The sequence below is a fragment of the Microtus pennsylvanicus genome, chromosome 4 (genome assembly GCF_037038515.1).
Source record: "Microtus pennsylvanicus isolate mMicPen1 chromosome 4, mMicPen1.hap1, whole genome shotgun sequence".
Lineage (NCBI taxonomy): Eukaryota > Metazoa > Chordata > Mammalia > Rodentia > Cricetidae > Microtus > Microtus pennsylvanicus.
This window is the reverse complement of record NC_134582.1, coordinates 132310800-132325881: the sequence shown is the minus strand read 5'-3', so window position 1 is coordinate 132325881 and position 15082 is coordinate 132310800. Positions and strand designations below refer to the sequence as shown.

Here is a 15082-nt window from a genome sequence, read left to right as displayed (position 1 = left end):
AAATGGGAGGCGGGAATTTTTTTTTCAATAAAGAAATAAAAAAGGAAAAAAAAGCTGGTTGTTTTATTCCATCTGCACATTTCATTTACTTTCTTATTAAATTTAGACAAATATATGATATCATCCAAGCTAATTGGCAACATAAAAAGTACCACTTGTCAATAGCAGTGCCCAGTCTGAAAATGGCCTGAGAACAGCGATATAAAACATTAACTAAGAATAAAGATGTTTTCAAGGTTGAAACACTTTCCTCATTTAAATTCCATCATTTATTTTACCAAGACAACTACTAGAGACCCAACAGCAAACATTAGAAGCACACATCATAGCAAGGTAAAATTGTACAGCATTCTCCCAGTTACTCAAATAATTCTTGAGCATCACTGACTCTGTAGGTGTCATAAAAACAAAATTACTCTTGCAATTATAAATATCAGTATTACGGCAAAGCACTTAATCTTTCTAAAAGTATTTGATGGCCTATTTGAAACTCATTAGGGAAGTGTGACCACATCTATGAGAAGAAATGAATAATTTATCAGGTACATTAATTATTTAAAAAATAGTCAAATGAGATATGAAAGTATCTTGTCTAAGCTCAGTCACCACAGCCATATGGGCTTAATTATTTTAAAAACTCTCCACCCTATTCAGGAAGTACCTATTGCATGATAAGTTTACATTGCCATTTCTCAAAGGAAAGCTCTGTAAAACCTGACCCCAGCCCACTGTCCAGTTTTTACAGCTCTCTTTTCTTTGCATTCTTTCTGGCAGCCTTCCTCAGCTCCTGCCACTCTGGGGTATGGCTAAAACTGGTGAGTATCTTGGGATAAGGGTGGAGCTCTCGTGAGGGCCCAGGTTGGACCCCAGCCCTGCAGAAAAGAAGGACTGAGTTACTCTAAGAAGCCCACCTGAGCCACTCCTCTGCCCCAGGACCTCCGGCAACACTGTTTGCTGGTTTGCTAGCAACTTGGTGATTGCTAGGAATGACAGGTGGGGTATAAGGCGTCAGGAAGATCTGTCTCCAGAGCCTCTTGGCTACTCTGTTGCCTCGCTCAGTCCAGAGCCCCATCCCTCCCTCTCTCCCGGTTCTCCACCATCCCTGATCTGTCTGCTGCGGAATTAAAGGATGGGACGGCAGTGAAACACTTCTCACACGTAGATGGACGCTCCATAAGTCTGGCGGCCGTAACAATTCTAGAATGTTTTGCAACAAAAAGTAAAACATCCCATCCCCCACCCTCCGTTTCCTATGCTCCTGACCTACTTTCTTAATTCTCATGGCCCAGTTATGTAACCATGACACTGAAAAGAAATAAACAAATGCATAAAGTTGTTTAGATGTATAATAAAATTCTGGATACATTCAAAGACAACTATAGTGAATACCAGAGACTTCGCAGCTTGGCTTCTGACACATATCACTAGGTCACTAGACCAGTGAGAGCAGTGGCGCCCATGAAAATGTTCAGCTGAAGAAACAGAAAGAAACATATTGGACCATAATTTATTAAATGTGCCAAGCTGTTAATGTTTCTAGTATCTTACCAAGTTGCTGTTCAGGGCAATCCATATGGGGACATTAAATGGATGCATTTTCATCCATGCAAATGCGTTACTGTAGGGGTCTAGAATGCTAGCCAGCAGGGAAGCGTGATTCTGGCAATACTGCTCTGCTTCGTGCCACGGTAACTTCAGTTTCATGAGGGAATAGCTGCTTTTGCCATAGTTCACAAAGCCATCTGTTGGAGCTGTGGTTGGAGAAATGGGCAAGGAAGGGTCTAGAACAGAGAGATTGTTTCCATTAGCATTATCAACGAGCAGTGATTGAGCACCTTCAGCATATATGACTCCCAAGCCCATCTATCATAGAAGTCAACACATTCAGTCTCGCAGGGCTTGTAAGTACTTTCGAGAGACTTTTTACAACAGAAAGCTAATATCTCTGTGTCTGGGTACATAGATGCATTTTTGGGTACATTCATCTGTGTACAGGAGCACACGTACGTATACATGTGATGTGTATGCAGAGCCAGAAGTCAAACCCAGTTTTTCCCCTAGGAACCAACACCTTGATTATGAGAAATGGCCTCTCACTGACCTGGAATCCCCCAAATAGTGTGAGCCCCAGTGAGTCACCTGTCTCTTCTTCCCCACTGCTGGGGTGACAAGTGAGTGGCACTTCACCTATTTGTAATTTTGGTTCTGAAGGTAGAACTCAGGTCCTTATGTTTGCAAGGAAAACACAATACTAAGCCAGGCTGTGGTGCTGGTGTAAACCTTTAATCCCCACACTTAGGGAGTCAGAGGCTGGTGGATCTCTGTGAGTTCGAGGCCAACATGGTCTACAGTGTAAGTTCCAGAACAGCCAGACATAAACAGAGAAACCCTCTCTTGAAAAAAAAAATTTACTGACCGAGCTATCTGCCCAGCCCACAAAGTTGTATTCTTTAATTAGTATGTATGATTAAAGTACATATGTAGTGTACATATACATACACAGTATGTTTATGCCTGCATATATATTTCATACACTTTAGAAACTATTTAATATATATGGGCCTAGAGGAAAAGCTCAGCAGTTAAGAACACTTGTTATTCTTGCAGAGGATCCAGGGTCAATTCCCAGCACCTACACAGTAGACCACAGCCATCAAGAACATCAGTTCCAGGGAAGGAATCAGATGCCCTCTTCTGACTTCCACGAGCACCAGGCATGCACATGATGTACAGACATGCAAATAAGTAGATTACCATACACATAAATTAAGTTAAAATTTGTTTAAAGAATATGTGCACATATGAACAAGTGTCTCAGTAAAAAGACCTGCAAGTCCACTGTGCCTTAGTGCCCCGATAAAAATTTGATGCTACAAATTCAGAAATACATATTTCCCTCTCATCATTAATCCCTGCTTTCCTCTCGGAGTCGAATGTCATGATCAAGAGCATCTTCTGGGGCTGGAGAGATGACCCAGTCAATGGTCAGGAGCATGTGTGGCCCTTGCAGAGGACCTGGGTTTGTAACTCTGGTCGCCGGGTACCTGACGCCTTCTCTGTTCTTCTCAGCACTGCCTGCACTTGGTACACACACATGCACATGAGCAATATACACATAAAATAAAAATGCCTTGTTTTTAAGAGAATATCTTCTGACCCCTCCAGCCCTTCCATGATTTCACCTTTATGTCTATATAATTTTCCTGCAATACCCCTGTAGGAACTGGCACTGCCTTATGTAAACTAATACTGAGGCATAGAGACCCTCTAAGACAAGGTTTTTTCAAATGCTATGCTCACTTCTGCAGTGTTCCTGCCTGGGCTTCTAATTGCTATCTATTTTCTTTTTCTTTTTTCTTTTTTTTCGCTTTTAAAACTCAAGTTTACTTTCAAACAGAGATTAATTTTTCTCCTAAAATACTTAACCCTTTATATATCTACAAAACTTGGGTTTTGGAAGTGAGCCTTGCTGGCCCACTTAGATCATTTTATTTTTTTAATTTATTTATTTATTAAAGATTTCTGTCTCTTCCCCGCCACCATCTCCCATTTCCCCCCTCCCCCAATCAAGTCTGATCCTACTGCACATACTGGCTTTGTGGGAGCCTAGGCAGTTTGGATGCTCACCTTACTAGACCTGGATGGAGGTGGGTGGTCCTTGGACTTCCCACAGGGCAGGGAACCCTAATTGCTATTTTCTATGTGAACATTAAGCCACTTACGACACAGAAAACAGAGGCTGTTCCTAGCAGCCTCAGATGATACTCTGGGGCAGAGCCCAGCAGACTAAGAGCTAAATCTGATCTTTTCTCTGGTTTTATAACACATAAGCTACATTTCACTGACAGGGGTAGGGAGGGACAAATGACGGATATTTCTTGACAGTGTATAAAAATCACATTTATGCCTATAAAATTTTATTGGAAAGCAGCCACTTTCATTTGCTGACGTATGAACTAACGTTGTCCCTCACCACGAGAGGGTGGAAGGATCTTAGTAGATATTGTGTGGTCATCACACTTCAGATACTTGGGTCTTTATAGAAAAGTAATCAGTGGCCTTCACTTCTAACTACCCTTGCCTACGGGTTCTGTCTGGGCTGTGGTGATACTTTGTGTTGTAACAAATTAAGCTTGCCTGAAGATCAGAGTGCGGAGCTAGCCACACTAGTTAACCATAGAGGCCAGGCAGTGGTGGTGCACACCTTTAATCCCAGCACTCAGGAGACAAACGTAGACAGTTCTTTGTGAGTTCAAGGAAACCCATGGCTACACAAAAGTAAACCAGTCTAAAAGAGAAACAGAGCTCACACCTTTAATCCCAGCACTACAGATGTGGAGACAGGAGTGATATGGCTGGGTGGAGAGAGGGATATACGGTGGGAGGAGATAGGAGCTCTGAAAATTTAGTCTGAGGATTCATAGGGACAGGATCTCTTTTTGGTTTGAGGATTCAGTAGAAGTAAGAACGAGTGGCTGGCTGCTCTGCTTCTCTAATTTTTCAGCATTAACCCCTATATATGATTCCGGATTTTTATTATTAAGAGAAATTAGAATTCGTGCTATGCTGGGCCAATTCTCTAACCTGTTCCACATAGCCCAACTTTGTTTTCTCTTTAACCACCTCCCTCTCCTCTGCTGCTGCCATCTTGTGTTGGTTCAGGGCCATTTGACCAAGGAACCCCAACAGACTCCTAAAACTGTCACATCTTGTATGGAACATTAAAACTCCTAGCCTAAGGAGATCTGGGCGCCATTCCATCAGAAATTTTTGGACCATTAAAAGCACTAAATGAAGCTTGAAGTAAAGCTTTAAAAAAAAAAAAGGACCATTTCACAGAATCTCCACACAATCAGGATTTGATTTTTCTGTCCAGTTCTCTTATTCTTAATAATATCTGTGCAGTAGGGGGAGGAAGAAATGCTACAAAAATTTTGGGAGATTGTTTCTATATGGTTAGATCTTAGGCAATGTTTATTTTAAATTTTATTTTCTGTACGCGGGTGTTTTTATGCATGCATGTCTATATACCATGTGCAGTGTTCATAGAAGCCGGAAAGTGTTGGGTTCCCTGGAACTGGAGTTACAAATGGTTGTGAGCCACTTTGTGGGTGCTGGGACCAGAACCTGGATCCTGTACCGCTGCCCTGACATCTCTCCAGCTCCATTGTGTGCTTTCCAAAAGCTCCAGGCACCACTGAGAAGAGGAGCGTTGGAGATGGATCTTAAGGGCAGACAGCTGTCACTGGGATAGTGCCCTCAAAGGGGTCTTAGCCCTTCCTCTCTTTATCTTTTGTTTTCCAGCCTCCACAACCTGGACAGGTTTGTCCGTAGCATGCTCCACACTGCGTTCTGCATTGCCACAGGCCTGAAGGAATGTGGAGACCAAGCAGGAACCTCTGAAGCACAGAGCCAAAACAACCTTCCTGCTTCATGTTGATTCCACCGGGCATTTGCTCAGAGTCACAAAAAGAAAAAAAAACTGACTGGCATACATTCCAAATTTCTAATGATTTCTTTTTATGTAAGTTTAATTTGCACAGAACTTTCTAAAATGATAAGGGAGTAGATTTGTAAATAAAGTAAACAAAATACCGCCTGTTTGGGGAGAGGGAGACCCACTTCTTTTGTCTGTCATGGGCTTGTGTGGAAAAAAAACCCAATAAACTACTAATAGACAAGGAAATAGCCCTCCTTTTGAGAACACATGTGAACATCCAGCCCTTGCTGGTGAGAATCGGTCAGGTGGGGCTCGGCAGGACTTACCGGGTGGCGTCTGGCAAATATAGCCCTGCTTGCTGTCACAGGTGTCATCCATCCACGACCCTGCCTCTCGAGATTTGCCACCAATCACAACAACGCAGTCAGCCTGTACGTTTGTGGATAAGGAAAGAGAAAACAACACGATTTAAGTCAGTTCCTTAACAGGGAAACACGCCTTCATTATTCCTCGGTTACAGGTTTTCAGGTAATCCTTCTGTGCAGAGTACTCAAGCATGGCTTTCCGGGCTGCTGTCCTACCCCAGGTAGACCCCTCACACCTGAACTTTTCTTCTCTGTCACTCTCCTACTGTGCTCTGCTACTTTCAACCTCAGGAAGTTTTCAGCCCTCATTTACACAATCAGGATAAATAATTTCTGCCAAGAAAAAAACTCCACCGACTCAACAAGAGAATGAATGTATCTACCGTGGATGTGGCCATCAAGTTAATGGCCATAAGAGCCACGCTGGTCAGATCATTTCTCTATGCAGCGTTACTCTTTGCTCTCTCTCTCTCTCTCTCTCTCTCTCTCTCTCTCTCTCTCTCTCTCTCACACACACACACACACACACACAACACACACAGACCATCATAGGACATCGAAGGTCCTCTCAGGTCTGCTTACCCCAAGCTTATTCTGACTTCTTTTCTAACATAAAGACTCTTCGTTGCTCTCAGAGCCATTTACTCATTCCCAGACACACCTGGCCGTTTCCAGGATGACTTTGTTCTGCCCACTCACCTAGCATGGCTGTCATAATCGACCTCTTTAGTTTTTCTGATAACTATGGTTTAAGTTTTTTGAAAAATTTCCCCTCCACTGATTCTTCTCCACAGTCCCCGCCCCCATACATATGTCATACATTGGCAGTGTCCGACACGAAGAAGAGCCCCATAGGTATGTGCCCACCAATAGAGACACCCTATGCACGATGCTGCTCCCCCTTCCTGTATTGGGCAGCTGACCCTGTCCTGTTACACTGTTATTTCTCTATTATCTCATTTCTAATAGAAGACTTTGCTCTGGTTTAAGAATTTCATGAGATCAAAACACACTCATATTTTCTCCTGCTGTTCTTATCTCTATGGTGATGTTTGATATCAGCCAATTGGTTGTTCAATGATATAAGACTGGAGTAAAGTTTTTTTTTTTTAAGTAAGGTAGAGAAGCAACAGTCTATATGGTAATGTATAGAAGCACTTAGCATGGTATTTGACAGACCAAGTGTTCTATAAATACAGGATGAGGAATGGCTATGACACCGAGGATGTCCTCAAAAACAGTGACGACTTCCAGGTCAGCACCCCAGTCCCTGAAAACGCTCTAAGAGATGAGGGACAGGTGGTGCAATCAAAACCATAGGTTCATGTTTTTGTCCTGAGTACCAGTGAGGCTCAGAGTGAAGTTGGGTTTCTACTGCTTACTGCCTGTGAAAAGTTCTTAACTAAACCTACAGCCCTTCCATTAAGGTGTGCAAAAACAGAACACAGGAAGGAGAAGTCTGGTGGGTCGTTCACAGAAAATTAATAAGATGCTTTATGCACACGGAGAGGGTATGGGGAGGTGATCTGAAAACTATTCTCACATCTTCATAAGACAAGCTGCTTCTTCTTCCACCAGGGTAGCCTTTCCCCCAGTTTGTATAATGCACTCCTCGCCCATCTGTCCAAAGGAATGTGTGTTCTGAATTGACATCATTCAGCCCGGTCCAGGCATTAAAAGTGGAGTCTTTCATATGATAGGTAATAAATGCTGAAAGAGAGAATACAAGGTGATTTCAAACTTGGGATAGTAAACAGTCCAAACACACACACACACACACACACACACACACACACACACACACACACACACACACAAATACATTAATTTCAAAATACTGGGCACAAAAGTCAAGCTTTTTTGTTACTATTTCCAAATGGAAAGCATGAAAATAGAGTGTCTAATCTTCATAACACATCAGCAACTGAGTTTAGAACTTCAACATCTTTCTTACAATTCTGGTCTGTATATAACCACTTCCGACTGTTGGAATAGCTATATTCCACCCAACAGCACCAGAGAAGAGCTAAATAAGTCTTGAATTCATCCCGCATCCCCTCTTCATATTGGGTACCTCAGTATGGTCTCTGGCTGCCTATTGGTCTGTAAAAGGAGCATACTCATCTAATTCAGCCTACTCAGCCTATGATGCTACATTGTGTTTTCATTTTTAAGAGTTTATTTTTTATTGATTTTATTAAGCTATACATTTTCCTCTGCTCCCTTCCCTATCTCTCCCCTCCCCTTCAACCCTCTCCTATGGTCCCCATGCTCCCAAATATACTCAGGAGATGTTGTCTTTTTTTACTTTCCATGTAGACTAGATCCATGTACATCTCTATTAGGGTCCTCATTGTCATCTAGGTTCTCTGGGATTGTGAATTGTAGGCTGGTTTCTTTAATTTATGTTTAAAAACCACTTATGAGTGAGTTCATATAATAATTATCTTTCTGGGTCTGGGTTACCTCACTCAATATGATGTTTCCTAGCTCCATCCATTTGCCTGCAAAATTCAAGATGTCATTGCTTTTTCTGCTGTGTAGTAGTCCATTGTGTAAATGTTCCACATTTTCCTTATCCATTATTCAGTCAAGGGGCATTTAGGTTGTTTCCAGGTTCTGGTTATGACAAACAATGCTGCTATGATTTGGTGCGTATGTGTGTGTATGTGCATACGTGCTCGTATGAGCTTGAATGTAATGGAGACATGTGTTGAGGTGCCTACAGAGGCCAGGAGAAAATGTGGGATTCCTTGGAACCAGAGCACAGGTGGTAGAAAACTGTATCCCAGCATTCTCGAGGCTGAGGCAGCAGGATCATAAGTTTAGTATCCTCTGAACTACAGAATGAATTTAAGATCATCCCGGGCAATTTAACATGGTCCTATCTCAAAGATGAAGAGGTAACTGAGATACAACAGGGGCAAGGCCCTGGTTTCTGTCTGCTCTACTTCTCCCTCTCTACCAAAAAAATCCTATAAATTATCAACTGTCCTGATTCTATAAATAAAATAATCCGATGGCAATAATTTCCAACCAGAAGGTCGTAAAAATCAACACCATTTATCAAAGCGAGAGGCACCCTGTTCCCAAATTTTAAGTATCACAGGATACCCAAGCAAGGGTTACCTAATTGGTATCCATCCAGGCAAGCAGTTCCTAGGGGCCATTGGCCACCTAATAAGAAATGCACAGATCCAGACTCTTTGACCTAAAAAGCTCATATCATAGAATTAGAAGATCTAGAATATATAGAACACTATGGCTTTTTGTTCTATCAGTAATTCTGTGGCAGAGAGGAGAGGAAAAGACAACCAGAAACAACAAAAGATTTCAGTGTCCAGATGCCCGGTACCTTTCTTTCAGCCTGCCTATGCCTCTCTGAGCAGCTGCCTCTTGAACCCACCATCCCCACCCGAGTCAGGATGGTCAGCTAGACGGACTGTTTACTAGAGCAGCAACATATGTCCCCCGAATATGGACAATAAATGAAATGGCTCAGCATTTGAGTACTCTGATAGAAAATGCAGGGGGCTAGAGAGGTGGCTCTGTGGTTGAGGGTACTTGCTACATTTTCAGAAGACCAACGTTCAGTCTCTGGTGTCTACACTGGGTAGTTTACAAGTACCTGTAACTCCAGCCTCAAAGGATCCAACACCTGCTTCTAGCCTCTGCAGGAAGTCCTATGCATGTGGCTTTACACACAGATAAAAATAAATCTTATTTTAAAAGTGCAAAATAAAGTCTTCAGAAACATAATCACTTGATTGCACATGAACAAACAATTCTGCAGAACAGTCCATGCTGAATCAGTGCTGTGCTTTCAAATAGGAGAGCCTTGCTCAGATAGACCTTTTCCTCAATTAATTAAAAATAAAAAAACCCCAAAACGTTCTTCTTCCAATACTCTTTAGTGAACTAAGAGCAAAGATTGATATTCATTTTGGTTTTATTTGTTACCTAAATAAGATCGGAACTTTTGTCTTACGCTTAATTTGAAAAGCGGTGTGGAACAGTTCTATCAGGGAGCATACAGCACTGACTTCTTAGGCCAACAGCCACATTAAGAATTCAACAACATGCGTCTGTTTTGCCAGGAATAATGTTATTTTATCTGAAAATTGTTTCCTTCTGCATGTCTCTACTGCTCAGGTTCTAATTCTGTTATGCCAGCAACCAGCACTTTGTGGTGGACAGAGGAAGTCCATTACTGTGTTTCTCTGTGGGGTAGCTGAGGCAATAAACGTGGTAAGCCAGCTTGAGAAATGCGAATGCTCTGTTCTCGTATCGGGTGTTGTGGTTTGACCCTTTGCTTTGGGTGTTGGAACAGCTGGTGAACGTGTCAAAGATTCCTGTGGAAGCTTGGCTGGTTTCATGTAGAGTGTGTTCAAAGAGAGTGCACATCTGCGCATTAACAGAGCAAGCATCTGCGAGAGCAACACATAGGTTTCCAGGTCTCCTTTCCTGTACTTATTCAAAATTTTAAATATTGATTATGAAAATTAAAAATGCTCTGTGGATGGAGATAGGAAACAGTAAGAGTGGGGACTCAAGTTTGGTTCTCCCAAACCATGTGAAAGCAGGATGTGATGATAAACATGCCTGCAATCTCTCTCCCTCTTCTTCCCCCCCCCCTCTCTCACACACACACACACATACACAGAGACCTATCCAACTAAAAGAGATGTTAGAGACTATCTAGTCTAATTTTTTTTCCTACAACTTTCTTATAAATTTAAAATCACAGCAAACCTCTATTGGACTTTTTCTGTACACAACGTGCTGGCCAGTATATGTGGCTCTACGGTGTCCTCTTGAGCATGTCCAACTTAAACATTTGAAAATTCTTTGAAAACCTAGTCCATCTTGTGAGACAATGTATCTCATCAGTCCTGGCTACTGACAAGGCTTTCTGGTTTTGAACCTCAATGTATTTCTCTGCAACTGTCGCTCAATGGCCCAGCGCTTCCCCTTAGGTCCAAATAGGGTGACCCTTCAAAGACCATGGGTTCTCTTTCTCAAAGTGTTTAACCTGAGGGTCTATGATCCATGACTGAATTGCTGTGGTTTCAAACCCTACAACGGTTAGGTCTGAATCTCGCGGACTTATTCCACATCCTCCTTGAAGCATAAATTATAACTTAACTAGCATACCTATTCAGCAAGGGAAGTCCCCCAAAGTCATACAAGCATGGTCAGTGCCTTTCTGTCTGTGTAGAAGAAAGAAAGTCTGTGTGTCCATGCATGTGGGGATGTAAATTGAGATCAGGTGGTACCTCTGTGTTTCTCCTCAGGAACCAGCCACCTGTGGTTTTTTGAAAATGGGTCCCTCACTGGCCTAGAGACTGTAGGTTTCATAAAGCTGGCTGGCCAGGAAATCGTTAGGGTTTTTCCTTTATCTACCAGTGTTGGGACTTAACACGTATGTCACCACCCCAGGTTCTGAACATGGGTGACCTCAGGGCCTCATGCTCCTTACTGACTGAGCTGTTTCCCAGCTCCAGTCTCTTTTAACAGAAGAATGACCTTCACAGTTTTCTGTGGTTGTGGTGAATGTTCTCTTGCCAGACACTTCCATAGTTCCAGTTTAGCCTGTGTCTCATCAAAAGCTTTTTCCTGCATTTGTTCAAAGTTCACATTAAGACCTCAGTTTTATCTAATGCTAAACAAAATCACTCTTAATATGGAATTATAGGATTTTCCCCACAGGCTCCTTTTCTAGAAAAAATTGTCAGTTATGATAAGCAATAGTCTATCTCTTTAAAGGCAAATTTACATACATATTCATTACTGACAGGAACATAACCTGCACACCTTGCTCTTTCGCGTTCTCTATGGACACCAGGTTTCCTTTAAGTGCTATGCAAGCTTTTCGTGCATCTTGCCAGTTTTTCTTTTCCTCTTCAGCAAATCCAAAAATTTTAAAGCACTATGGAAGGGGAGGACAAAGCAGAGGTTTTAGCCATGGATAACAAACTTCACATCAAGGAATCAAACTACGCATGAAAATCATTGCTAAATACAATTTTCTCAGGACCAAATGAGGATTAAAAACACAAGTCAGCTTAATAAGCCAAAGATTTTCTTTGCAGAGTTTTACTTTCCCCTTGAGATAAAGGGTACAACTCTTTTAATAATACCTCAAATATTTACTTTCCATTTAGAATCTGTGATAGGAATCTCCAGTTTTTCTTATACAAATCATCCTAGATTGATGGAGTATGAAGAAGGCAGGAAGACTGGCATCTGTCACTGTTCCACAATGAACAGCGCTGTTGGGGTTCGGGGGGGATGTTCCCCATAGGCACTTGGTCCCCAGCTGATGGTACCAGTTTTTGAAGAATATGTACTCTTTGGGACATGGTAGCTGAAAGACACTAGAGGTAGGCCTTCAGGGTACAGCTGGACCTTCTTCCAGTCCTTTGCTATTCCGTCTACTAAGGTGTGAGGAGCCTCCACCATATGCTTCCACCTCCATGGAGTCATTTTGCTCCACCTGCTCTGCTCTGATAGACTCCGTCCTCTAAGTAGGGAGCCCAAATCTCTCTTGTTTCTATTGCGTATCTTGTTACATCAACATGAAAAGCAACTGATACCAATGCCAAGACTGAGATTAGCTTCTCTGATACCTTGTTGTTGTACAAATGCCAACCTTCCTTGCAGCCCCCTGGTGTCGGGGGTGTGGTAGGAACGGCGGTGGCATTGATGCTGCTGTTATGTCGCTGGCAGATGAAGTGATTTGGAAAACCACAGTTGATGTCATTCCAGAATCCTGCAAAGGAGAAGAGCTAAGGTACATTTATATGCTCTTAGGTAAAACATATCTTCAAAGACACAACATCCAAGGAGTCTCAAAAACATGGTTCTGAATAAATTTCCCTTACTTTTATACATTACTAGAAGAGCCTTTGAAATCTCTCTCACATTGTTCCGCTTAACTCATAAGAGTTCATTTTTTGTAGAAAGGTTCTTATATGCTGAGAAGGATCTTGGTGTTGCAATATATTATTAAATTATTAATTATCAATAGTCAAAATACTTAGTATGTGTTCAGCTACATATAGTGATACTTCATATAGTCTTGTCAACAAAAGATGAATTGCATCAACATTCCCATTTCATGGGATGAAAAAGACTAGAGAGAGAGAGGTCATTATAAGCACTGTTTAGGTCTTTTCCTCACATAAGAACATTAAAAATGTCTCACAATTTGGAAGAAATGGGATGATGTGTCATTTTTTAGCTGACTCATGAGCATCCTGATAAATTTACCTTTGCAAACTGAACCGTTGTCTTGATAAAATGGGAGTCTCTGTTGTATTCCTATGTAAGTGCACTGCCTGTTACTGTTAACCTAAAGATACAAGAAATGCAGCACACCACACCCCAAAGCAAGTTCAGTAACATGCGTGCATGTCCTACCTGAGTTTGTGTACATGGTAACACAGTTCTCATCATCGTTGGCGAAGTTGGGTTCCCCTGTAGCCCAAGCCACAAAATCTACTTTGCTTCCATCCATCCAACTAGAAAAGAAAATTGAAGCAGTTTTCATCAGTTCAGCCACAAAAACCACTGGTTACAACTTAGATGGGGAGGACAAGTGCATCAAGATGAAGGGAGCATAGCATGCTTAGCAAACAGAAGGGGAGCCGAGAGAAACTAGCAGGAACTCCCAAATGCCTGTGCTTGGCATCCCTTGTGTTCCTCTGCAGTGACCCTGATACCTTCAGGTCAAGTTTACAAACAACCACAGTTAGATTTAATCTTTTAAACTATAATCTGGGTTTATTTGGGGATTCCATATTCCACTAAAGAATCTACTAAGAAGATGCCCCAGAATGGTGTGAATACTGAATGCTGGTCCACCCTCTTTGCTCTCCTCAGAACGAGCTCCTGATAGACCCGAAGAGGTATATATGTTTATGTATATGTATGTATGTATATGTATGTGTGTATATATATACACACACACAATGACTATTTTCATAAGTCACAGAAATTCAGGGCCTCTGAAAACTGATAAGAAGATAAATCACAACAATCAGCCCTCTTATTTTAGAGATGATCAAATGGGTGTTCTTCCATAGGGACATCCAATGTCTCTATATCCTAGAAATTACAAGCTTGACTTTAGGTCTCCGTTGGTCAAAGAGAGCAATCAAAGTCACACAGAATGTATGTCACTAAGACAGCTGTATGAAGAGCAGATAGACTCATCTGCTCTTAAAATTCAGGAGAATGTATTAATGAACATAGAAAGAAATCCCCAAGATATAATAGTTCCCTCCTTCCACTTCAGCCATTCATGATCCTGGTGTCTAATAAGGCAGCAAGTCTGCTCTTATGAGAGGAAAGTTTCACAGTCAACTCGAATACATTGCTGTAAGTTGGAGCAAAGAAAAAGGGACATTCAGTTCTGTGTACCAGCACTGGTCCAAAAAGGACTGCAATTTTGAAAATAAATGTAGTATTCACCTCTATTTACCACATGTTCTTAGTCAATGATTTATTGATGGCTGAGGACCCTAAAATAAAGACTAGATTTATGAAGTTAAATCCAATTTTGTGCTTTTTGATAATTAACAACACTGGAATTCTTAATACAATAATCTTAAATGGGTTTCCTTTCATGTTTTAGAGGGTTTTACTTTTTGAGATTCAGATTGCTATAGAACTTTTAATGCATTCGGCAAGAAAGAGTCTCAAAACAATCCCTAGGTGTTTACTGGTTCTCCATCATAAAGCGCTTTAGCCTGATTTACTTACATGAACTTTTTATCCAAGCTGATCAACAAGCCAATAAAATACGGTGACTGTCCGCCATTCTTGTTCATCTAGAACACGAAAGTTTGCATATACAGTTTACAGTCATCTACTAAGCAGCTTCTCAGATAAAACCTACATATGTGCTTTCCAAGGAGAATCTCTTGCAGAAATACTGTAGAATTATATGCATGAAGATGAAAAGAGTGTTCTCACAATGCAATAATCTCCATTTACAAAGCAAATGTCTTAAGTCATTCATTATAATGCCAAATGTTTATTACAGTTGATGGCTAGAAACCCTTTAAAACTAGGCAATGGAGAGAAAAATGTAGAGCTCAATAAAAATCAAAACAGCAACAACAACAACAAAAAAAAGGCAGAGGGGGCCAAGAGGTGATGGCACATGCCTTTAATTCCAGCACTCAGGAGGCAGAGGCAGGTGGATCTCTGTAAATTCAAGGCCATTCTAACCTACAAGAGCTAATTCTAGGACAGGTTCCAAAGCTACAGA

At 41.5% G+C, this 15082-nt stretch overlaps 1 protein-coding gene across 1 annotated transcript in view; it reads right to left on the bottom strand.

The window, feature by feature from the left end:
- Positions 1 to 15082, bottom strand: part of Mrc1 (mannose receptor C-type 1) — an 89742-nt gene that overhangs the window by 9951 nt on the left and 64709 nt on the right. Inside the window, exons 18-24 of the mRNA XM_075970534.1 lie at positions 14572 to 14639; positions 13228 to 13328; positions 12435 to 12577; positions 11620 to 11734; positions 7349 to 7515; positions 5767 to 5869; positions 1549 to 1781 (exon numbers count right to left, since the gene is read on the bottom strand). Coding sequence (XP_075826649.1) covers positions 1549 to 1781; positions 5767 to 5869; positions 7349 to 7515; positions 11620 to 11734; positions 12435 to 12577; positions 13228 to 13328; positions 14572 to 14639 — 930 coding nt within the window. The remainder of the gene's footprint in view (positions 1 to 1548; positions 1782 to 5766; positions 5870 to 7348; positions 7516 to 11619; positions 11735 to 12434; positions 12578 to 13227; positions 13329 to 14571; positions 14640 to 15082) is intronic.